This window comes from Pleurodeles waltl, chromosome 3_1, assembly GCF_031143425.1.
Source record: "Pleurodeles waltl isolate 20211129_DDA chromosome 3_1, aPleWal1.hap1.20221129, whole genome shotgun sequence".
In the NCBI taxonomy this organism is placed as follows: domain Eukaryota; kingdom Metazoa; phylum Chordata; class Amphibia; order Caudata; family Salamandridae; genus Pleurodeles; species Pleurodeles waltl.
This window is the reverse complement of record NC_090440.1, coordinates 1951460967-1951487819: the sequence shown is the minus strand read 5'-3', so window position 1 is coordinate 1951487819 and position 26853 is coordinate 1951460967. Positions and strand designations below refer to the sequence as shown.

Sequence of the window (26853 nt, the reverse complement as noted above, 5' to 3'; positions counted from 1 at the left end):
CCCAGTAGCACCGATGCAAATAGCTTTCCAATTAAAACAACTAAAGCTGTGCTTTACCCATGACCCCTGAGCCCATTAAGAATGAGTTATTTAAGCTAGCATAGTTTTGAGCCAATGGACAATGAAGCAGTTGAAGAAAACAACTGGAGTAAGCCAATATAGATGACAGCTTAACAACAGAATATAGACAGTCGCAAAGAGCACTTTTACTGGTGACAAATTATATAGTAAATAATAATCTCACTCACAGATTTGACAACCAACTCCCCAAAGACCATAGTTCTGAATATCAAGAATGGATGCTACACAGACCAAGATCCTGGATAAGGGTGAGATGGAGGGAGAAGCTGCTGCAGACCATTCATTAGTAAATTGCATTCCATTATTTCAGAAAAAGGAGTCTAACAGAACCAAACTCTGAATCACCAGCTCTTGCAGTGGTAAATATATAGACTAGGGGCCTCATTAAGAGTCTGGCGGTCTTAATACCACCCTACTCAAGGTGGCGGTCAGACCCCCACACTCCTGGCGGTCTTACTGCCGGATTAAGACCCTACCGGTTGGACTGCCGCCACCGCCAGGAACATGGTTTCCAATGGGGTGGCAGTCAGAGTCATGGTCAGCCACAGCAGCCTCCGTGCTGATCACAAGTCCCCTTTCCGCCACCCTTTTTTGTGTCTGGGTCCCCACCATGAAAAGGCTGGCAGAAAGGCAGTGCTAGGGGCCATGGGGGGCCCTGTACAACACCTTCAGAATGTGCAGTATCTGCTATTGCAGACAGAGCGCATTCAGATGGTGCTCGGTCCCCCTCTGTGTGACGGCATTGGCCTCAGCTCCATGAGGAGCAGAGGCCAATGCCCCTGCACTGTTTCTACTGGGCTGATCGGCGGAAACCTCCTTCCTGTGTGGCTGGGGGTCTTACCCGCCAATCTCATAATGGGGCCCTAGGAAAAGCCTACCCATGGCAACTGCTGAAAATAATAAACACCAAATAGATTCTGCATGAATTTCATTTCCTCTTCCATTTATGTTGTTAGTGATGTTTTTATGTAGTACCTACTACTGTATCTGATGACAGACTACCAAGTAAAATCTAAGGTGATGTGCTGTACTCTCCTAAAAACTACAAACATAAAAAAAATAGTTCCTGTGGGTAGAAGATCTTGAATGGACTTTAAGTAAGATATCTGCTGTATATAGAAGCTTTTTGACTTTCTACTGAACATCTGAATAGGGACTCAATCAACAAACTATATTCGAGCTCAACAACCCACAGCAAATCCTAAACATTTGGTCATATCTGCTAACCTATAAATCACAAAGTTAGAGAAACATACATAGGGGAATCAGACTCCTGGTCTGAAACAGGCATGACAATTTAACCCCCCACACCGCCTCACAAAATCGAACTTATTTTCATTCTTGAACAGAACACGGGGACATGAAATACATCCTAGTTGCCTTGGAACTCCCAAATGACCATGAGACAACCAGTAACAACTTTTTGGTTCACATATATGAGAAATGGTTCATGGTTCCTCAGTGTTCTTCTGTTAGTTGACATGCTGGTGGGAATAGGAGTTTGTAGTGTTCCACAAACCTATAGTGATATACTGTGTTGATGTCATGACCAAATTCGTCCCATATTGGTTCACCAATACACTGATGCACACCTGGGATCTGGAATAACATCCTGGATCCAATTAGGATGCACAAAACCTTATCCAATTTAGAAAAGAGTTGAAGACCTACCACTTTAAAAAACAGCACATTATGATGACCCAGCATAAGTCCACAAACCATCTATTGCGCTAATCACCCGATGTCTGTATCCTTGTCTTTGACTAGGTACAGCAGACAGCTGTTTGTTAGCGCTATACACATGCCACACACATACTCAGATACATACTGATGTAATCTGTCCAGAATAACCAGCCGTCCAAAATGGGATTCAAGCGTCAGCTTTGGGACCGGGTACTGATGTTGTACAAAGTCCTTAAATATGCCTCCAGAAAAACTCTGGAATGGTTTCCTATATTGAAGCTGAAAAGGATATTAACTACCACTATGAAGCATTGTGGAATAGTAGGACTACTGCTTAGCTTAAAGTTTACATTTTCACTGTGGAAAAGCCCATTCCTATTAGGCTTTGTTTGATTATATTTTTCCTTCATTTGGTAAAAAGAGCATACGAGGTATTAGCTGGTTGCATCAGTGGATGCAGTTCGCTGCAGAATGTGTAAGTTCTAATTAGTATAAACAGAACTTCAATAGATAAAGAACTGATTTTAGGTTGCTTTCCATCCATTTGACATCCACGTTCTGGCCCTCTTCTATGGACACTGGTGACTTCAGTTTCCAAATTGCGCCTTGTTGAGCAACATGTAGAACTTACAACTTCTTTCTTTTCCCTTGTGCATTGGAAAAAATAATCTTTTGCTACTTCCATGAGGGACTCAAAAATCGGTGAGCATTGCCATAATTTTATCTAATTGGAACTACATCAAGGCACATGTTCTAAGGTCTCTTTTCCGGTCTTATTCAGTGCTTTCAGTTGTCAATTCTTGGAGACAGAGGGCACAGTACCATAGCTGATGCCTTGCAAATCTCTGGAAGCAGCCGTGAATTATCATACAGCATGGCCACTACAGTTTTGGTAATGAATGACTGGCATCCTCCAGAAAGTTCATACGTCCTTGTGGCAACAGTAAGTAACCAATTGTGAAAGTCAAACTGTCAAACTGAGTATCTGTGATTTGGGATGTAACACTGACCTCTGGGAATGTTAAAACCACTTAGAAAAGATAAGGGTTTGCAATACACTTGCATCTCCAGCAGTTGAGATTACCAGGTGTCTCGTGCCCTGTGGGAGCAGTTAGAATGTGTTACCTGATACCCACACAGGGGCCATAGACTCAAATTGGGGTAATCAGCCCCATCATCTTCCCAGGAGGTGGAAGAAAGACTGACAGTATATGGGGTGATGGTGAGGGGGAAATAGGGATAGAGAAAAGGCCCTTATCCCTGGGGCTGCTTCCTCAACAAAAATCCCTGGTGTTGGGATAGTCGGGGGGGTTCGTGTCAGGAGATCATATTCTACTGTGTTTGCTGGTGCTTTCAGATGAGAAAGCAATGTCATTTGCAAGCTAATTTTCTCAGCTTTCAAACAGCACCTCCCTTTCAGCACAATTCCCAGACAGCACATAGAATGCGGCTCATGTTTAGCCCCCTTTACTCTCCAAGTGTTTTCCTCGGTGCTAGCCTACCAATGACATTGTGTGACTTGCCTTCGCCAAATATGGATCAGTTGTAGAGGTGGAATAGAGTATGCAAATGCTCAAGTGGTGGGAGATGTAAAATTGGAGATTCTTGTTTTCATTGGTGGAAAACATGGATGGTGAATCATACAATTAAGGGAATGCTCAAAAACGCCCAAAGAATTTACAAAAAATTAATTAGATCAAATACTCATCACAGTCCCATAAGCAAACAAATTCTTTCAGTCTATCACGAGACGGAAGCTACAATACTTTATCCAACTAATTTTATTATTGTTCTTCAAACATCGCAAACCAGCCCGGCCAACATGGTTTGTCCTGAAACAGACTTCTCACAGCGTAGTAGAACGGGGTAATAACTCTATCGATAAATATATCACTCCCAAGTGGGTCCTGCAGAATATAGCATTATAGCCGTCGCAGCACCAACACAGAACTTCCTCAAAGTCGGGCCTTTCACCGACTTCTCTATTTGAGGAAACACAGATGTCCCACCTGTGAATAAATTATTTTAGCAGCTCTCTACTGACCTCATACTCATGTGTTTGATTATCTCTGCTAAAGAAATCTTCAAAATTGTTGTCTAGCCCTGGTAGTACTCTACTATGAGTGATGGCACTGTGCCCAAATTCCTAATTTCGTACGCCACCTTCGATGAGTAATGCTCCACTAGTTCTGTATGTAACACATTTGCATATTGTCCATTTGTATCAGTATAAGCTTGTAGTGTGCCCTTGTTAGGAATGCATAGGTAGCTATAAGTACCAATTCGAGCTTCATTATATTGGTGCAGACCTGTACTTCGCTGAACTGAGCCAACAGAACTGACTTGTGAGACCCCTAAAATAGTATTTAAGATGCTTATCAGGACTGTCCTCTTTGGCGGAGTGTCTGAAGGTTGACCACAGAGATTTTCCCAACAATGACTCATTAAACATTATTACAACAGAAATCTGGAGCCAAGAGGCACTGTGCAATGTACGAACCCCATCATCACTTAAAACCTTCCTTATCTTCCTCATTGTCGGAGACTGTGACATCTGGTAAAGGACAACTACTGTTTGGAATGCTATTAGTTCCGCTGTGGGAGAGACTTACCATTATAATTTTTTTTTTAGTTAAACATGGAATTTCTTGTGATGGCGGGTTAACTTTTTCATACTGACTGACATATCTAGTATATCACTATCACTGTTTCTTGTGTGCATGTTTGCCATTGCTGATTTATCTTTTCCTGGGACGTACCAAGAACCTTCAACACTGCCAATAAGCATAATGCACTAGAATCTGAGAGTATGCATCTTTCAGTTCTAGTGTGGTCATAAAGAGCAAGTCACTACCCTTCGGTAATATTGTTTCAGTAACACTCTGATTCCTCAACTTGTGCATAGATACCAAGCAGTACCTCCCACGGGTAGTGGGTCTGTGGAATGTCTCAGAATAAGAGTGCGGCAGGACCAAACAGACGAAATACCCATCCCAACAGACTATTGTCAAGGCAATAGTGCTTTGTGAGAATGTGTACACTAAAACCTGCGTAGCAGCCTGACAGATATCCAGGACAGGCAGTCCTCATGCTAGTGCAGTAGTAGCAGCCTTGGCTGAAGTGGAAAGTGCGCTCTAGTCCTCAGGCAGCTGCTTCTTGGCTAAAGCGTAGCAGATTTTAATGCAAGGTTTTTTATTCTCACAGTAGTTCTATTTGGACTGCTTTGAGTTTCATTGCTCCCGCCAAACCCATAAAGAGCTAATCATCTACCAATGGTTCGTGGTGTGCTCAATGTAGAAACGGAGGGTTGTCTTGGGGTTCAGATGGTGAGTCTCTCCTCCTCTTTCAAGAGGTGAGGTGGGGCAAAAAAGTAGGGAGCAGTAGCCTGCTTGATGAGGCAAAAACTGGTGTTCAACACCAGCTTGTCTTAGAAAAACGTTGAGTGCAGGTGCACTGAAGGTTTCTGCAGTTTACTCATGTGACAAGCAAAATTGATTGCAGCCAGAAACAACATTTTTAGGTTCAAGAGACATAGCACTGGCTTAAACGGCGTACACATTAGAAAAGTGAGAACCAAATTCAAGTCCCATTGAGGCATTACACAGGGCGATGGAGAAACCATCTATAAACATCGAAAGTAATTTGAACAAAGAAGGCCGATCCAGTAACTTCAAAAAATCCTGAAAGAGCTGAAAAATAGCATTAAACGGGCCCACAAGCAAGAACTTGCTGGGCCAACAACAAAACAAATACAATTTCAGACAGCTTGGCTTGTAGCTGGTCGATCAGATGGCTGCTGCATTTAGTCACAAACCCGTCTCCGCTCCCAACCTACACTGATTTTGCAGATGGACGCCTGGCAGCCAGAATCACAAGTACTTCAGGAGGAAGATCAAGAAGGCTGACTGCCACTGCTCAATCTCCACACAAAGAGGTGCTGAGTGCAAAGGCCCTGGTGCACGACCTTACCCCGTTACGGAGACAATAGATGCTTCTGAAGCAGCAGCTTGACCAGAGGACAGATTAATTCTTGGCAGTGGCAACAAGATCAAGCCAGGGTACTCCCTATTGTTGGAAAATACCCTATGCCACCGAGTGTAGCTAAACATTCATGAGCCGCTAGGCATCTGCTATGGCATTTAGGGATCCTGCAACCTGGGTCACTAATAGAAATGCCATGGTGAGTCTGCCACATAACAGCGGTGCAGTCTCCTGCCGCAGGACCCAAAATCCCAACACATCCTACTTGTTGCAGTACCATATGGCAGTACGGTTGTCAGTGAGAAACTGAACTAGTTTCCTCTTGATGAAAGTTAAGAAGGCCTTCAACCCCAAGTGGACTGCCAGCAACTCCAACACACTGATGGAGGCATGTTTCCGCTTCCGAACAGAACTCTAATCTCCACCTCCCCAAATGGCCTCCCAAGCCCAGTAGTGATACATACATGACTACAGTCAGCTCTGGGTGTTTTAAGGAGAGGGGTCTGCCAGTGGCCTAATGGCAGTCTATCAGCAACTGTACATTTTTTGCAGGTTCCTCTGAAACCTGAATATAATCTAAAAAGGTTCACAGCGACTTGAGAGCCATCTGCAGGGCCTGGATGTGTTCTTTCGCATGGGGAACAAGCAGGATACAGGATGCCAAAAGACCCTGGAGACTCAATACCGTTGTCATTAAGATTCAGGAGAGAAGCTGGAATGTCCTGGACACTCTGCTCCAGGGAGAAGGCAAGACACTGCACCATATTTAGCACAGCTCAGATAAGCAGGAACGCCTGTCAAGGAATAATGTGTGTCGGCACATTGATAAACCCAAACAATGTTCGGAGGTTCGTCATCATCTGGAGGTGATCCACAACTGCCTGAGGTAAACCCACTTTCAACAACCAAACAGTACGATAAGGGTAGACTGGTACGTCTGACATCCGAAGGTGTTTTGCAACCGCTACCATCACTTTTGTGATCACTCATTGGCCACTAGAAAGGTCAAAGTGGAGCAGCACAACTGAAAATGCTCCTGGTCCACTGTGACCTGCAGGTACTACTTCTGGGAATGCAGGAAAGGAATACGAAAGTATGCATCCCACAGGTCCAATGCTACCATCAGGTCTCCAGGATCTAGTGCAAACAAGATCTTGGCCAGCATGAGCAACTTGAGTTTGCCATTCCACAGGAAGGAGCTGAGAGGACCGAGATCTAAAATGGGACAAAGGTCTCTGTCCTTCGTCGCACACGGAAGTAGCACAAGTAACACCCAATTCCAGGTTTCTTAAAATTGATGGGCAATGCCCTGTACCACCATTTGATTCAATGGCTATTTGTGATCCGCTAGATGTTGCAGATTGGGTTTCTCTGCTCTGGTGTTTAAAGATCCCACAAGGTAGTTCACCACCAGGGAAATGCACTATTGAGTCAGCCAAATCTAGAGGGTCTATTGACAAAGGACCCCACTCCATCCTGCTCGTTCCAAAATATGGGTTGTGGTCTTGACCATAAAAACCAGAATCAGCTGTCCTTTCAGGAACAGTAGAAAGACTTCCAACATCAGGTGAATGGCATGCAACTCCCACAGGTTCAAACAGGGGTGGGTCTCTGCTGGAAGTCAGTCCTCTGATCTTCACCACTCTCATATGACTGCCTAAACCCACCAGTGAAGCATTTGTCACCACTATCTGCTCAGGGTGGGGTCCAGATTGTTCAACTGCTGCTGAGCAGCAACTACTGCAGACCTTTTGCTGTCTCCTCTGACCACTCGATGGAATACAATAGGTTCCCTTTGCCTTAGGCCCACTGAGACTTCAGGTCACCAGAGCCCACACATGCCATTCGGCATGATCAACAAGCAGGAAGTCAATAGGCCAAGAAGCCTAGAAGCCACCCCCCCTGAGACCCAGGGCTAAAGCAGAAACATTGCAATCATAGCCAAAAAGTCTTGGACTCGATCCTGTGGGAAGGCCTGACAACACCATATATCCAGGAAGGCACTGAAGAAATTGAGTTTCTGAGAAGGAGTCAGCTACAACTTCGGCACCTTGGTATTAAGCCTCAATGATGTCAGGACATTCACTGTTATCTTGAGGTAGTCCAGAACTGACTGTAGTGAGCCCGCCTTCAACATCCAGTCGTTGAAGTAAGAAAAGACTAAAATGCAAGATAAACTAAAAATGCTTCTAGCATACCTTGGGGGGCGGGGTGAGTGTCAGTGTGTAGTGTGAGTGTGTGCATGAGAATGTGTCAGTCTGCTTTTTAGTCAAACACAAGAGCCTCTTCAGTTAGCATGTCCATCAAAGATGCTTGTACATCCCCAGAGAAGTCTGTAGATCTGTTCCAGGTGTGGCACTGACGTACCACACTGGTGCCCATTCCAGACTCTGGCCAAAATAAGCATTATACAGATCACAGGCCTTTGTTTTACACAGAGGCATGTTATAGCATTTTAAAAAAGGTAACAGTACTTAACTGCAATGTTTAAATAGGTCTAGACATATTTAAACATTGCCATCTTTATAAAATAATAGTGAAAAATTCTGAGGGGGGCCTAATAATTTTTATTTTTCAATGGGGTAGGCGGGGGGGCACAGCATTAAAAAGTTTGGAGACCACTTCCTTAGACTTGGATGGATCATGGTGCACAGTTCTGGCGAGTTTCACCTGGTGGCCGCATATAGCCTTCATTTCAGCACAGTTATTACAGGCCCTTGTACTCCAACCCCAGATGCCACAAACTATTGCTCATGGGGATCAGTCACAGACATTTGTCTGCAACAGTCCTGAAAGGTTTAAATACTGTTGTTTTGGGAGCTGCCATTTTCCCTTGCACAATGGAATTGTTTTTCCCTCTGGAATAAGTATACTCAAAGATGAGAGGAGTAACTGCTGAAGGCACGGAAAGAAAGGAACTAATGTAAGCTCACTTGGGTGCTTAAATGCAGCTCTACTCATCAGTTCAGGAGTGGAACAGCATTAGCACAGAGCAGAACAATGCCACCTACTGACAGCAAGAGTATAGCTTTTGAGTTTATGGATTCAGTCTGAAGCCAGGGGAGAGTATTCACAAGGTTAGGAATCTGCAGTTAGAAGTATCCATGAGAAATCTCATTACTCTAGCTGTACAATCACCTACTGAAGGGTTTTCATTTTAACGGCCAAAGAGTCTAAAGTCCAGAATCACTATTAGTGATTCAGCCTTTTTTAGGATTAGGAAGTATACACAGTATACCCTATTGCCCTTCTGCATCAATGGTACCACTTGTAGAGCCCCTTTTGATACCAGTACGGATACTTCTTCCAGCAGCTGTGGTAAAAGGCTGGTGTTTGTTTGCTGGACGTTTTTCATGGCAGATGATGTAGAAGAATACACTAGAGTTTTATGCAATAGCTATTTTATATCACTGAAAGTATCTATTTATTTGTCACGAATTCCCTCCACTGTTGAGGAAAATCAAGAATCCTTCTCCCACAGGTGCTGATGTTCAGGGAAGGTGAATGGACTCACTACTGTTAATGAAGTGGAGGAACGTCTAGCTTAAGGCCTTCTCACCCTGTATCTCGTACTGTCATGAAAACTGCCCTTTAGACACTGCTGGGAAGGTGAAAACTGATGTTATGTTCCCGTAGCTATTGTACAGTGTCAAGCCTTCCTGTTGCCAAATGCTTGTCATATGCATTGGAGTATAGCAGTATGGTCCGTTCTTTATTTTTTCCAACATGCTATCCAAATACCTTTGCACTACTGAGTGCTATGTTCAGCAACTGTAGCGGAGCTTCAAACCCACACCATGAAACACCAAGCCATGCACACCATCTTAGGAAGTTGTTGGTATTGACCAGGAGACATTTAGTGTTGGCTGCATACAAGGCACATATAATGGTATCATTAGAAAATATTTGTATTTCATTGACAATTTGGGGCCCTCGTATGCGGTCTGGTCAAATACTGCAGTCAAGCATCCATTGCCTCTGTTGATCTCTAACGTAATTACTTAATAGGGCCTGGGAATTTGCACAACATCAATTCATAGCTGTTCCATCGTCACTCTCTACCCCCCAGCATCACTATGTCAGCATTCCATATAAGGTGGAAGGCCTTCACTTGAACCCGTATGCACGTCCTTTTCCTTACAGTATGAACTACCACAGAATTTGGAAGTACATACACTTATGTAAATGGGGTCCTGTGGAGCAGTCTTGTATTTTCTTTCCATGTTTGTGGTTAAAATCCTTGGTTTAAAAGATGCATTATAATTTTCAGTACTAGACTCAAACAATTAGACCACAGCCAAATACAGGCTTATTTTTTCCATTTTAATTAGTGTTTCTGTTCAAAATGCCAGTTACACCAATAAAAGCTGTGTATTGCATGAATGAGTGTAAACTGATGCCTCCTTTGGAATGTAGATGATTTAACAAGATACTGCTTTGTTACATCACATCAGAATCCATTCTGAAGGAATTTCACACATTATCAACTTCCTCTTTCCGATACTTACCATAGTCCCAGCAAGGGTCACCATGTCTGTGGAAAAAGTCTAGCTGTGATGGGGCATATGGTGTAATGTCTGACGTTCGTGTGATCTCCTGAAACTTTTTAGGTAAACTGCAGACTTAGCTTGGCTTATTGGGACATACCCTCTTCAAACGTAATGCTTTTCTTCAGACGGTGACTGGTAGGTGTAGCTGCGTTATATGTCTACTCTGAATCAGCATTTACGTGGCCAATCTGGGGATCTATATGTACCCTTTTCCGATGACTGTCTGGTGCCTCCAGCACGGAGGTCCCTCTTTTTGTGTAATCATTTAGAGGCCAAGCTTGTGACCTTGAGTCCATCTATATTCCAAGGCCGCTCAGTGCCTTAGAGTAGATACTTGTTTTGAAGCAAGTCCTTTTTTCAAGTTTGCGCTTTTGGCTCATGTGATTCTCTGAGTCATGCTCTGTTGTTTTTCCTTTGGTTTCCAATGGAATCTCTGCTCGTCAGCCTGCTGGCTTCAAGGGAGAATGCCGAGGTGAAAAAAGTTCAGAATCAGAGACCTCAGACTTAATCCATAACTGGCATTGATCCTCTTCCTTCAGGTCGATTATCGAAATGGGCTATATTCTTCTAGTAATACAACATCCTCCTCAAAGTCATCAGAAACCTATTGGGACTCAATGGACTCCCTTTTGCTCCAATGTGGCATACTAAGCCCAATGCATATCTTTTCAATGGATAATTGTTTTCTTTCATTAAAAATAAAATAATGTAATGCTTTGAATCCCTCATATGCCTGCGTAGGCACAAGCTGCAGATGTTATGATGGCAGAACATTTAATCTGCACATCCCCACCACTGTGGCGCGATTCTCATATACTTCAAAAACAAAGAAGAGAGAGGGCCCCACTCAACCTATTTCCCCAAGGAAACAGAGCACCGTAGCACAGTAATGAAAAAAGTAACCCCTAGGGGGAACAAGAACTATCCACCACTCAATCCTACCACAAACACTCAAACATTCCAATGGTCACTCTTAATAAAGGAATATCTAAAAAGAAAAAAATATATATATATATTTAATTTAATAAACAATCCCATGCAATTGCAAAAACCACATAAAAAGACCCATTGGCCCAGTACTAAAAACCAAAAAAACTAATGCAAAACACATAAAGTGAGAGACAACACCTAAGACATCAGTCCTAAACCATCACCTTTTGCTTTTCCAGGTACAGTATCTACTGGCTAATTGATTATACATCCAGTCTCCAATCTATATTAGCCAATTCGAATAGGTCCAGCAATCCAACTTGCGTCAACGCGTTTCAGTGGTTTTTCAGAGTCCTTCCACCACCTTCTTAAGGACAATTCAATATGCTCCCAACATATTTCTCTTTGCATCTGCATCGAACATATGACAAACACACACTGAAACACAAATGATCACCAAATTCCTGTCCTCATCCAGAGAGTATTTTTTACTTCTCTTTGGTCTAAGGAAAGAATCACTTTGTTTTTATTATCAAATCCTCAAATTCATTTAAATATTAAAGGGGAGCCCTGGTGTCATCAAGTTAGCTCTCACGCTATAACCTTTTTTTACCCCAGAACAGCGTTCTCGTCCTCCCTTCAATGATAAATAAATGAAGGGAGGACGAGGACGCTGTTCTGGGGAGAAAAAAAAAAATAGGTTATAGGGTGAGAGCCAACTTAATGTCGGAAGGACTTTGCATGGGATTATTTATTAAATAAAAATTAGAACATATATATATATATTTTTTTTTTTAGATATTCCTTTATTAAGACTGACCACTGGAATGTTTGAGTGTTTGTGGTAGGATTGAGTGGTGGATAGTTCTTGTTCCCCCTAGGGGTTACCTTTTTCATTACTGTGATACTCAATCTGAAAGCTCCAGGACCGCATCAGCCAACTTTTCATTGAGGAAAAATCTTTACCTCCTCTGATGGTATTCTAACAGCGCCTACGTTTTAGGACCCCACTTGACTCCAGGCATCACATTTTTCACCAATCAATGAAGCACAGAAAAGCAACTCCAAACGCTGTCAGAAAAGTGGAAAGTGGAGACGGTTCTGTGGCATTTATGGGTTACAGGGAAGCCTGACAGAGGGTCATTCCATCCATGCTTGAAAACAAAACAAATACTTAAAGGGAAAACATTTTGCACTATTCTGAACCCAAGAAGATTTCAGGACTGGGTACATCATGCTTTGTACAACACATGCTAAAAAAAAAGTTATCATTATCCAAGAAAAGAAAAATGTTTATACAGATATAGAATAAGCTGCTATGACTGCAAAAACATTTTTTGTGGGTATACGCACCAGAGCAAAAGCTAGTCTGAACTCCCTTCCTTGAAATGTTATAGAAGAATCCAAAATGGCCTCAAGACGGAGTTTAAACCTCATCCACTCCTAGGTTAAAGCTGAAAAGGAGGCTTGTGAAGCTGTTATTTGTATACAGGAATATTTGAAATTGTATGACTATAACACACCCAATGCTGATAAACTGCCTGGCGTAGTTGAGGAGCCAGATAAATCTAAACTTTACTACTTTTACAGAACTGCTGGACATGAATCATTAACATTTCTGTTTTACTTCCCCATTAGACAGTGACCAGTGATTTATCACAGCAAAGATTTCAGGTGACATGAAGAGACTTACTTGGTAAGAGCAGTGATTTGTGGGTAGTTCAAGTTCAGACCTCGCAGGGACTCTGAGAGATCCTTGTATGAGCGGTACCGGTGTGGAGTTGGATCACCTAGAGAGCTCATAAGGAGTTTATCCAAGCCTTTTTCTGCTGAGAGGTCTTTGATCAATGTTTCAAATTCCCTTGTTCTGGGGTCATTGTCATCTGAGCTAGCTGTCCCAGCTTTTCCTTTTTCATCGTTGCTGTTAAATTCTGGCACTGACCGGGCAAGAGTGAAATTTACCTGGACTGCAGTGCCATTCACCACAGTCACTGTTTTAGTGAGAGGAACATACCTGTTGGGAAAAAAGGGGATAAATCAGTAGACCTACCACAGTGCAACATTCATCACGAGGAGGGGTATTTAAAGGTTGATGATTGTTTATATGCATCACCCTAAAAACGTTTGAAGGGATGTTATGCATATATTCTAAAACCACTCATATTAAACATTACATGGTATGCAGGCATCCTAAACTCCGCCCTCAAGCCACTGCTCATGGTTTTACACAAAGTAACCGATGACAACAGCGACATCATTGGTGACATTACTTATCACATGACCAGTGACTGACTTATCACAATCTACAAAGTAAGGACATTTTACACATTTGGTATCTGGCAGTACCAACGTCTGTGCCTCCCATGATTTATGTACTGAGGCACTGAGTGGGCAACTGAGTCATAGGTCAAGCTCTACGCCCATAATCTTTTAGGCTCAGAAAATGTTTGGGGCCAGTAAGCTATGGTGGTAGGGGTAATGAAGAGCATGGTGTTGCACATGGGCCTTGCTAGTGCATGCTAGGTGTGGAGGTGTTCAACAGAGATTCAGATGAAGGTCACACTTTGCAGCCAAAGTGTACTAAGCACAACTAAATTCCATAAAGCTGTGCGGGGCTAGGACGAAGACTAGGGTCTGCAAACACAGCTGTGAGAAGCAGGGGTGCTAATCAGCTTCAATGATATTATTGATGCAAATAAGTATATAATATCAGCAGCACTGTAATCAATGCCATTTGAGGGGTTATCTGGGACATATAAGTACCTGGGCAGTGCATTAACATAATTCCCTCTAGGCACACTGCTCGTGATCTCACATACATCATATAAAAAATGACAACACAATTGACAACTATTGTACCACTGGCGACAACAAAACCCTACACTCAGAGGCCAATGGGCTCCATCTTTGGCAACCTTTGTGTGCCAGGCCAGGCAAGTGGCTAGGTCCTGCCCTCTAAACAAAGACCATGCCTCATTAGCTCAGAGAACAGAACTCTGTTATTGGACAGAGCACAGGGTTTAGTGTCCCTAAGCTCCACAACCATTGGGGGATCCTTGCACAGGACCTGGAAACAAAATACATTATTATGGTTGGAATATGACCAAGTTTCTGGGTGTTCTTTCCAAGAATAAAGAAGAAAGACTACTGTTGTTGAATTCCTGATAGCCATTACTAGTAGAGTGATGGCAGCACTCCAGTATCAATGTGAAGATATCATTAAAATTCAAAGTATTAACTATAGCTGGGCAATCAACAAACAGATAAGGAAAAGACCAACAGGTTGCACAGTCCATAATGTCAATGATGTGTCATGAGGTTAGGTTCAAATATGGTGGCTGTTGAAATGGCATGTAGAGGGGTGGCAGCAAAGGAGATGATTTTAGCACAATGCAGGAGGGTGCAGAATTTCTCGATGAAGGTTGATGGACACAAAATGGCTCTAAATGTCCACTGCTGGAGTTCAACCGAAGAAATAACTTTGCCTGTCATGAGATGAAGGCATGAATGTGGGTTAAGGAGTTTTGCAGATGAGGATCATCTGTAAATCAAATACAAATAGGATAGTAGAACCCTTGGAGATGCAGTAAGATAAATGAGCCAAGGAACTACTGCCTTCTTATTGAGTGTGCGCGTTTATTACAACGGCTTCTATTGGGTTACATGAAGATCTGTTTGGATGCTAGTGTGAACTGGTTTACACTGTAGTAGGAAAAAATTTATGTGAGAAGATACCCACCTTACATCCTCTGTTCAAGAGTAAATTTAATCGCTACCACAGATTTGCACCTACAAAAATTAATGATCTACTATGGAAAATAGCGTGTGGAAATATTTCAGGTTTGGTATATTGATTGTAGAAAAGATTTTAACAGCTCCGGGTAGCATAGTGGGGCGCCATCCAGCTCCACACTGACTCTATAATGCCCTGGAAGTTATGCCACTGCAAATACATACCAGTTCACATCAGTTTCTTGACTTCTTTTCCTGTGCCCTCAGACGTGGAGCATGAACAATTGCTGGTAATAATGTGTGGCATACTAACTTGGGACAGTTGTAGATTTTAAGAAGAGGCCACTCAAAAAAATGGTGAGGTAGAAGGGCAGGGAGGAATCTGTGGTTAGAAAAAGTAACCACCAGAAAGAGTATTACCAATAAGTAACTTGTTCTCCTGATTTCTCATCTGAGATTAGACACCCAAGCAGCAGTCCCTCAAGGTGGAAGGTCTGGAGTGGCATCAGAATGAAATGTTTTGCAGAACCAAGCAAGCAAAGTATTGTTCTTGTTGGACCTGGCTGTCACGACTGTAGTGCTCTATGAACATACATACCAACGCACACATGGCAGCCTGGCAGACATGCACAGTGCCAAGGCAGTGGTAGTGGCCTTGGACCTTACAGGGGCTACTTCTCAGCCAGTTTGTAGGATTTTTTTTATTGCAGGCCACTCAACAGAGTCCTGTTATGCACAATTGTCATTTTCTTTGTTCTGGAAAAGTTGATTGTCCTTTCAATGGTTCATGTACAATCAGTTTAAAACGTAGACCTTTCAGGGTCCAAACTACAGCGCCTCTCCTCCTCTTTTGAGGGGTGAACGGTGGTAAAGTGACTGACTGCCCAACATGGAAAGTAGTCATTACTTTTCGTAAAGAAGGCCCTAGCATCAATTTGTCTGGAAAAGAGGTGGTGTATTACACCACTGAGGGGTCAGTGTCATGAGCACAACACCAGGCTATAAATTTGGCCCATAAAATGGAACAGGTGGATTTCATGGATGGGCAATTGGTGGCAAAGAGAACATCTATCACTTCAGGTGAAAAATTAAAAACCATCAACTGCTGCTCATTATTCGTGCATGGATTGGAAAGTTGTATAGTTTTGGGTATTAGACAGCGGCATGCTGCTGAGACAGGAAGTCCTCCTGAAGTGGCAGCGTAATCAAAGTACAAATGCTCACAAGCTCATGAGTTCCAGGTCCCACACTACTCTGGCCATATCAAGGGCCACTTGAATAGCTTTGATCTGGATATTTTTGATTTTCTTCAGACCTCGAGACAGGAGAGAGTGCTAATCTATCCAGAACATGTCTCCTAAAAGATGTTCTTGCAGATTTTTCAACATGCAAAGTTTGAAACACTGTGCTTTCTTGATGATATCAAAGATCTAGCCAGGCCTCTTTCCACTGGTCAAAGACGCCATGTGCCACCTCTGAATGTAGGTGCAATTCATGATCTGCCAGGTGAAATATGCTCAGGTAGTCCGCTCTGGCATTCAGGGGTCATACCAGATGGATGATAACCAGGAAGATATTCTGAAGCCCCAAACATCTCCAGAGACGCAAGGTTCTTGGCATAGGGCTCAGGAACCAACAATGCCCTTCTTGTTGCAGTACTAACTGGCAGAGATGTCTGTGAGAACATACACCACAAGACTGTGAGGCTTCCCTCTTCACACATGAACTAGATGCAGTAAACACGTACACAGGGGTGCTTATGTATATACCATCAGACTCAAGGTCTAGTTTTATACAGGGCCGGGACCTCTACTAGAACCAATTTTTCAGAAATCCAACCTGACCATCTTTAGGGTGATTTAAATTTGTTTATGGAAATGTAATAAAATTCAGATACCATTACCTTATTGAACAATTCTGGCTTTCCACAATTTGTGGATTTCTTACATACAAAGTGGTACTTACTTTGGATATTATTCATAGCAACAATAATTTAATAAAAATAAATTCCCCACTTCCATTTATGTGGTCAGACCACAATGCTAGCTCCTAAATTTGTATAGAATAAATCAAGATACACTGCCGGGAACACAAATTAACTCACTGTTACAGCAATACGGACATACAAAGCAAGAGAATCTGACTACAGCCTTAGAAATTCAGCGTTTTACCATGGAGTAGAACATTAAAAAGGGTACTACAAGTTTTTATAGCTTGGTTTTCTTGGCCCAGGAAGAGACTGCTTTGATTTGTCCTGTTAAATAAAGATGAATATCCCAATGCTCCTTGATACTCCAATGGTTTGAGAACCTTGAAAGAAAAATGCAGAAGGCTACAATATTTAATGTAGAAACAGTATGCAGAATTGGATAAATTAGACTACAGAACTACCATACTGGAACGTAAAGCAACAATTTTGAAAGCAAAATCAGACTATTTCACAAATAAATTGAAGATTCTAAGAATCTAGTTAAGGACTTGTTCCACAGTCTTTCAGCCCCTATATCCAAATATGCTACTACAACACCATTGCAAGATATGTATAATCAACTAGCCAGTTTCTTCCAAAATACAATGAAAGTTCTCTACCAATACTTTAGATTGGACAGCCTAATGGATCTTAAATTAACACTAGCTGAAAGTGCACTACTTTGCAAAAATACGTTTATCCATACATTCTCTCTTTGATCAGAACTACAAGATGAAGATCTTCTTTTGACAGCAAAATCAGGATCCCACTCCAATCCCCGACGTCCCCAATCTTTACCTGGATTCTGACTAACTAAAAATCTTTTGCCCCTTCTCAACCTTGCTATAGAGTTGGCGGTCTTTCCTCGAATATGGAAGGAAGCCACTATAATCCTCCAGTTAAAATAAACAGAGTGCAGACCCTAAGGTATGGGAAAATTACAGGCCGATCTCCCTTCTCTCCCGCCAGCTAAAACTCTGGAGAAAGCACTTAATAAGGAACTTTCATCAGGTATAGCAAGTCTTAATCTTTTAGCTAGCTCCCAGGATAGTTTCAGGAATAAACAGTACAAAATGAGTACTGTACTAGATAATATAAGAGCCATTCTGCATCAGTGAGGCTTGGTGGCTCCGATACTATAGGACTTCTCTTCAACGTCAAATTGTATTAGTGGCCCCTGTGTCTCAGATGGGCATTAAAGATAAAACCCCTAGGTGTCTTTCCTCCTTTGGCTCAAGAAGATCGCAATCAGTAACATGAAAACCCATTTAGATCAAAACCATTTTCTCTTCCCTATGGGGATTCCATAGAACATGTCGCTCAGTCTAACATTATTCAATTTGTGTACAGTACTACTAGCTGAACTGGTACAATCATAACTTCATGGTATTTTCTTATATGGACCATACACAGGTTGATTCAGTAGTGGTAGTATTCAACTTTCAGGACTGCATGAAAGAGGTCAACACTTCGATGAGAACAAACTGTCAAAGACTGAAAATGGAGCGAAAATAGAAGTCCTGATATTCAACAGTTTGCCAAATATTTGGTCACATATCTGGTGGCCCACTACATTGGGTTTGGAGCCTCAACCGGTCAACTTAGCACGTAATCTGCGTGTGATTGACAATAAAGATTTGTCATTCAAAGAACACATCAATCAGGTGACAGCTATAATGTGATATTATTGGGACGTTAAAGAATACCTTTCCTTTATTCCACAATCTGCATGAAAAATGATCTTTCGAGCATTAGTAGCCTTGCGCCTGGACTACTGCAACTCCTTATATTTGGGTTGAGTTACTCAGGAATTCGTGGAGAAACTGCAAGTTGTGCAGAATGTAGCAGCACAATTGAGCCTGGAAATTCCTAAACATCAACCTATTTTGGAAGCACTGAAGGTTTGCATTGGCTACCAGTCAGTAAGAATTCTATGTTTAAGGCCCTGTGCATAGAGCAGAGGGTTTGAAATGAGACTGTCTGGCATCATTCAAATCCAAGTTCAGCTGGTATGCTACAAGGAGACATCTTGGGTCAGCAGAGACTAGGGATGTAGTGAACTAAACTTTGCACGTGGGGTGGCAGGTCTTTCTCCCTGCGGTCAGCCAAGCTCTGGAACTCTCTTCCAACAACATTATTGATGTGGAGAATCTCAAACATTTCAGGAAGCTCATTAAAACCTAGCTCTTTCTACATCAGGATACATCTATTTAGGCTTCAGACTGCCTAGGATATTCAGTGCCAAGATACCTTTGGGTTAACAAGCAGCTATAGAAGCTGCTTTCATTTGATTTCATTTCATCAGCCTCCCTCTGATGTATCGCAGGAAAGTTTTCAGGGCCAGACAAATGGCTTGCATCTCTTATGGGTTCATGTGGAGCCAGACATCCACTGGAAACCAGAAGCTTGTGATCTCCAACCCCTTCAAGTTAACCTCTCATACCATCTCCCCCCTCCACCCCCAGCCCAGTAGCACAGTGCCTGCCACAACTGTCAGCTCTGGCTGGGGAAAGGGAGAGCAGCCTGCCACAGGACAGACCATGACCGGTCAGTTACCACTACAGATCGCGGGCTCCCTCCTCCCAAACATTCAGCCTTGATGTCAGGCCCAATGGACCTTCAAGCTCAATACTAGAGCTCACATGTGCCACTTGGCATAGCAGACAAGGAAGATGCATGAGGCTTAGAAGTCGGAAAGCCACCCTCTTCAGCATCCAAGTTCAGACCTGAAACAAAGGGACCTTAGCTTGAATGTCCCAGACTATGTGGCAGAGGAGCAGGCTTGAAATCAGTATCAAGTATTGTTCCACTAAATGGAAGCCTCTGTGTTGGAATGAGGTGGTACTCTGACCTGTTTATTGTAAGCCCCCCCAACGTTAGGAGTTCAGCTCTTGACTAGAGTCGCCCATGTCTGACTCCAGTGAGCCCGCCTTCAACAGCCAGTTGTCAAAGTATGGTACTACAGGAGCCAAATACAGAAAGGGTGCCCTGAATGAACAATAAGGAGTGGGACCGGGACAAAATAGACTATAACAGAAAAAAAACTCACCTCCTAAATCAGTTGAAAAAAACTTGAAAAAGTGTGTAGCACCATTGAGCATATCATAGATTGGCATATAAGCAAACTATACTAAATAATACACCATAAATATGTGATTATATGGAATTGAAAACTATATAAACATAGAAATGTATTACTTTAAAGATAACATGGAGAAATCTCATTCAACCATCTCATACATACCCAATTAAACCACATGCATACCACATTAACAGATAAAAACTATACGAAACTTAGTGCTCATATCATCGAATTATAGCACCAGGAAATGTTTTTGGAGGTCGTCAAAGTCATTTGTGGTTACATCACCAAACACATTTAACTAGATATACTGCAAGGACTAAAAAGTTCATCCATCACAATCAATCCTTGATATTGTCTTTATATTCTTCCCTTATAGTGAAATCCTTCATTATGTTGCTTGTAGACCTCTCTATATTATAAGTTCTAGCCTCTCATAGTGCTCTGCCATGCAGACGTACGTTTCAGTGAAATAGTGACCACCTGGTCACACAACTTCCTCAGAGCACCAATATATAATTTAGATCTTGTTAAAATATACAACGAGGGAGATCTCCTCCATGTAACCAAATCTAGATAAATTTAAAACAAAGAAAAGCTCAATCTTAAACTTACTTTGAGAAGTTGCATCACAACCTCAAAATTCAGATCTCCACCATAAGTGAGAGGCATTATAAATCCTCTTTATCATTACAAAAAATATGTTTATTAAAGTGCATGCAACACCCTATTGTGTATGGCCCTATGAACACATGCACACCCAAAACCACAACCATAAGTGCTTGAAGATCCATGCAAATCTATATACTCCTAGAGGCCAGGCCTATCTCCCTCATAGGTTAACATGGGGGCTGCCTTTAAATATTCTTAAAGTGCAGCTTCCCTTTGAGAGCAGATCGAACTATGGAGTTTAGGGTCTCTGGACTCAGTTTAAAAAAACATCTTTTAGTGATTAAAAAAAAAAAATTGTTAGTTTGAAAATGCCACTTTTATTAGAAAGTAGACATTTTCTTGCTTTAACAATAATGTCACTCTGCCTGTTTGTAGATTCACTGTCTAGATCAGTTTGACAGTTGGGCTGTTGTGAATTCCCTCTATACAGTGACACAAAGGGAGCTGGGGTATAGCCTTCATATCCTGATAAGTCATCTGAGCTAGAATGAAAGGAGTGGTCACTCACACCTGAAAGGGGCGTGCTTGTCCTCACACACTGCAGTCTCCAAACCCCTGATGTGCCTGGATCTTGCAAACAACTGAGACTTTCAAGTTTATCAACTTCAAAAGGTGGAAAGGGGTATAAGTATTAGACCCAAAACCCATGATTTTTAGAATCTGGAATCAAGAGGAACCTCTGCCAAGGAGAAGAGCTGAAGGAGGAGTACTACCCCTTTGCTGTGTTGCTTTGCTGGGTGGGCTTGGAGTTGCTGTTTCTGCCTTAAGAGAGAGCAAAGGGTGAACTTTGCAGTGTATCAGCTTGAGAAAGTTCTCCAAGGGCTTGGGTTAGAGCTTGCCTCCTGTTGGAAGTCTCAGGGATGTCAAAGACTTCAGTTTCATCGGCCTACAGCACTGGGAACTTTGTGTTTTGTGCTGTTCAAGAAGAAAAACCATTGTGACGCAGTCAACGACACCGCTGGCCTGTACTGAGACCTGCAGACGCAACATGGAGTCGCACTGACCAGCTCCACACTGCAATCCTGGTCTCAGTGACAGCGCCATCTGACGCCGCCATTGAGCCGCTGCCTGCACCGTGACCTGTGGGCCCACACTCCGGCAGCGCCTTGCTCACACCGCTGCCTGGGCATCCCCGACAACGCTGATCCTGCTGACCCCACCGCCCCTGCCTGCACCATAGCCTGAGGACACCACTTATGAGGTACACGAAGCACCATCCAGTCCTGCACTGCAGCCCCGGTCCACAGACGCCAGCACCATAGACTCCAGTGTTGTCAACAGACGTCCCCTGTCTGCACCGTGACCCATGGATGATGCACAAAGCCTGTCCCGCACCGCACCGCCGACTTGGGCCTACCGACAACAGCACTTCAGCAATGACAACAACACTGCCTGGACCATGACCTGGTGACACCGCACGTCGCACAGCTTCACACCGCAGCCCCGGTCTCACCACGCCGCTGGAGGCTATCACAGAGCCGCTGCCTGCACCTTCACCTGTGGGAACTGCACGTCGCATCGTCCCGCATTGCACTGCAGCCCCAATGCCATCCACTCCCACGCTCCTGATATCAGCTCGGAGTCCGATCCGCAACACGCGTGACCTCAAAGGCCTGACGACCCCCACACTGACTCTGGAACTAACACCATGACACCAGCGACGCCGCTCTCCCAATCTCATCACGAGGATCACAACGTCCTGCAATTCCAAGGTACTGTTTGCAGGTCTTCCTGACCCCACAGCTGGCCCGCGATGCCGGGGCTGACCAGAACTGTTAAACCAACAGTGATACCCCCAGGTGGAGCTATCTACTTCAAGGAACTGTATTTTTAAGTTAATTCTTGCTAAATTCATATTTTTATTACTGTATGTTGGATTTCTCTCGTTTTGGTCTTGTTTTACAAATATAAATATTGGCTATTTTTCTAAAACTGGTGTGGTGTCCTTTTGTGCTTTACACATTACTTCGGAGATAAGCCTGACTGCTCGTGCCAAGCTACGGGGGGGGGGGGTTAATATCCTGATTAGAGTGAGGGTCCCTACTTGGACAGGGTGCAAACCGACTGCCAACTAGAGACCCCATTTGTAACAGGGAGCTTGAGGAGCATCTGACCCAAATAAGGAATAGTTTCAGTGGCCAATGGCCTCGAGGGTTTGTGACAAATCTTGATATCATTGCGCCTTCTCTTTGGAGTCAATGTAGTGGGATAGCAATGTGTAGCGCTTCGCCTTCTTATGCTTGCGCCCAGAACTGGACTTACCTGAAGCTTTCAAGAGGGAGGTGAAGCAATCACAGGAACAGTCCAGTGAGAGCTGGCATTATGGACAGAGTGGGGCCTGTATAAGACCATGACTTCTTGCATACGCCTCTAGAAGCATTAGGGCACATTTATCACATGACTTAGGAGTCATTTCCAGAGCCTAGGCACCAGAGGCACAGCTTGTGCTGGTCCTTAACTGACATCTACTTCCTACACTTGTGGCACGGCTTGAATCCGGTCACTTTTGGCGGGAACATTATTCCCTGGCACACTGTTAAAGAGTCGTTTTTAGGAGTCACAGGAAATCAAACAAGGTGGAAACGATCTCCAGATCATGGAAAGAAAGACTGATGTCGGCGCACAAGGGTGGTGCTTATATGCAGATCTGCTGTGTCACTTTTGGGTCATTATGGAGTCACAGAAAATCCGCACCACAACACCTATCAAGTAAACAGGAGCTTTGCTACAAAAATACCCAGATCCAGTCTGTCACGTGGAGATATTCCACAGTGAGAATTCTGGGGAAAGAAGTAGTCATTCTAAACAGTGAAAATAGACAGCAGCACAGAGGGAAATTCAAGTTCTGACAACAGTACAAAGTTTAGCTTTGGTTTAATTAGAGATGCTGAGTCTAAGCCGGCAATCTTATCTTAGGTTTATGGATCACACACATTCAAAGCTTAGAGAGTCAATGGTCCCATGAGGACCTTCTGGGACACTGAAAACCTGGGCAAGACTGGACCTTCCATACCTTTCTCTAGTAAAAGAATTTGGCCAGTTAAAGGGTTACGTTTGATCATCTACATAGTGGGCGAATTTAAAGGGCTAATTTGTGACAGGTCTGTAGAAGGTGTGAATAAAAAAGTTAGTATACTACACTTTATTAACAGATAAAGACATTAAACAGAGCCAACAACATTAATGTCATTCACTTTGGGGGTTTAAGCAGTAAATTAAGTACCTCACATCTAATACAGGTAATTTAGAATGATATTTGGAAACAGCAGAGTATGTGTTAGCCAAAACATTGCCCAACAGAAACAGACCGGAAGGCAAGCCATTTCCTGGAGTAGCTGAAATAGGAGCTTCATCAACCGACCATGAACAGCACTAGTGCAGATCTCCTAAGTGTGCCGCATATGATTTTATTTATACAGCGCACATCTGGCTACAAGTACAGCCTGAGAAGACTTGCAATCTCATGATTTCCAATCTGGTGATATTTCTGCTTGTTGAACCTGGGATGCCACCAGCAATTATTATATTGCAGGGCAGGTAAGGAAAGGATATTTTGTGTTTTCCCTTGTAAATTATTAAAACACAGTGAAAATAATGAGGACTAAAAGAGAGCCAGCAGAGTTTACATTCAGCAGGTATCATTCTTGTAAACTTTCTGAGAGCCACAATAGGATGAGCTGCTACATGGAAAATGCTCTTCAGAGGTGCGAGATGGGTGTAGGACACCTCTGTCAGAAGTGATTTACCTTCATATAGATGTGAAAATGCAACAACTAGCATGACATTTCAGAAGTACTCTTCCAGAAAAGAACCGCTTTACATTCAAAAGCAGCAATGTTTTAAGTAATGTGTTTTTGTCTTTTTGTCTAGGAGATGTGCATATTGAATTGTGGTAACAAAGCAAATTTGTTTTGTAGTTCAGTTGGGGTGTGAAACCATTCAGATTTATTACTGGGAATCTTAACTGTGTTTATTTTTGAGTTTGATCATTTTGTTTTGCTGGCTTGAGTTTGCGGAATCTTTACATATACCCTGGTAGGTAAGCTTTTATCTATCCAGGCTTTGATGGGGGCAAGGTAATTTTTGGATGACCAAAAACATGAAGGGATACTTGCAATGAATCTAACCACTGGCAATCGCATGGGGTAGCATTCAAACCTATTGTTGTTTTGTCCACCATGCCACCTCAGTTTGAACCAAACAATGGGTTAGTAAGTGATTGACAGTGGTAAGACTTACTGCAAGCTTTCTTCCATCACCGTTTGTGTGTTTGATATAACGAACCCTAAGTGGCAAGGGAATGCGCAGATAGGGGTCCTGTGCTCACTGTGCCACAGAAACCAAGCTACACCCAAATGGTGATAATGAAGTTGGAAGATTGGTCTAGGATGCAGGCTGTTTGTAAGCAGGTTAGTTATGTCATTGTGTTTTGGTCTAGGTTGCAAGTGGATGAGAGAGTACGACGGTCTGAGATGCTGAGGGATGAAAGTGGCAGAAGAAGAGTTAAAACGAGGTAAAGACTGGCTGTAAGATCACTGCAAGATCTCTTGCTGTTATGCTCAGTTTGACATGGTGCAGGATGCATAATGTCTGTGGGACCATGGTGTCAAGCACGTGTGTGCTGTAGAGAAAAGTAATGACAATGGCATCTAGCTTAAGTGTTGTGGTCTACGATGGGCACTGCTTGCAGGCCTAAAGAGTTTCCATGCATGAGATGTATGGTTTGTTGCAATTGAATATTGATAGTGAATTCTGAAAATGCTTGTGTTGCACACATGGGCTTGGGTCAGTGGGATGTTGAGATGCGGGTCGTAGACACAATGAACTTGGTATGGATCGTTGGGTGAGTGATGTGTGTGTGTGGTGAGCTACAGGGATTTAGGGGCCAGATATATCAAAGGATTTTGCATTCGCAAATGGTGCAAATTGGTAAATTCCTCCGTTTGCGAATACAAAATAGCGTTTCACAATGTATGAAAGGCATTGCAGTCCCATTCTAGGGAATCAATTTTTTTGCGATTCCCTGAAATTGCAACTCCAAATAGGGATTCGCACACAGGAAATACCTATTTGCGATTCCCTTTACACATGTATCAAGCATTTCCTAAATGCGAACTGGGCATTTAGGAAATTATATTGCTGCCAACTCCAAGTTGGTAGTGACCATGCAGAATTTTCAAAAATACTTTTTTCAAAGTGGCATGTAGCGCACACATGCCCTTGAATGTACATGTGAACATTTTTATTTTTGGGAGGGGGGGGCAGGGGGCTTAGGCACTCAGCACCCCTTGGTTTTTCATTTCCTACAATTAGGAAATGCAAATTAGGAAATGCAAAACCATTTGCAAACCACCTTCAGGCCCATAGTAACAAATGGAGTCACAAACCCTAATAGCGATTCCCTAATAGCAACTGCAAATTTTAAGAAAACACTATTAGGGAATCGCGGTTTTGTTACATAGCATTTTGCATTCTCTAAATAGCAATTTCTTAAAATTCGCTATCTAGGGAATGCAAAATGTGAGTTTAATACATCTGGCCCTTACGGCCTTACCAGGCACAAAAGAGATTTAGTGGCACTCATACACCCCGAGCTAATGATGATCTGGTTATGATACCTAGGAGTAAGAGAAGCAGGAGTGGATAGGTTCTGACTGGTTGAGACCTGAGGACTTCTAGAAGCTTCCTGCTTGACTGCAATCTACTTACCCTCTTGCAGAGGCAGTGATTTTGTAAATGCCAGGAACCAAGAGGCGCCAGTAATCCCCAGCCTTGTCAGAGGTGACTGGGTGGTTAATGTCTGCAACGCTGATAGTGGCATTTAGGATGCCTCGCCCATCAGTATCATCCAATACAAATCCTTTGACGCCTCTATGAACCTAGAAAGAAAAAAAAAATTCAAACACCATACACATAGTAAAGTCAAGGATGCAGGCATATGGATAGGATGAGAGCATATTTACATGGCTACGATGAAAAAGCAATGCATATTAAAAGTGATTATTGCAAAGATTTTCAATAAATCAGCTATATTAATTAACAATAACAGGTATCCTGAATGGAAGGAGAAAAGTTCAGATGTTATTCTCGGAGCCTATGATGTTTTTATAAAAAAACTACTGAAATAATTCAATTATTGAAAAATAAAGGTGGTAGGAATATTCTCTTGATGA

The 26853-nt window shown here is 42.8% G+C and overlaps 1 protein-coding gene across 1 annotated transcript in view; it reads right to left on the bottom strand.

The window, feature by feature from the left end:
* The window catches only part of CPD (carboxypeptidase D), a 575290-nt gene that overhangs the window by 240002 nt on the left and 308435 nt on the right, over positions 1-26853 (bottom strand). The window contains exons 11-12 of the mRNA XM_069226269.1: positions 26390-26559; positions 12919-13239 (exon numbers count right to left, since the gene is read on the bottom strand). Coding sequence (XP_069082370.1) covers positions 12919-13239; positions 26390-26559 — 491 coding nt within the window. The remainder of the gene's footprint in view (positions 1-12918; positions 13240-26389; positions 26560-26853) is intronic.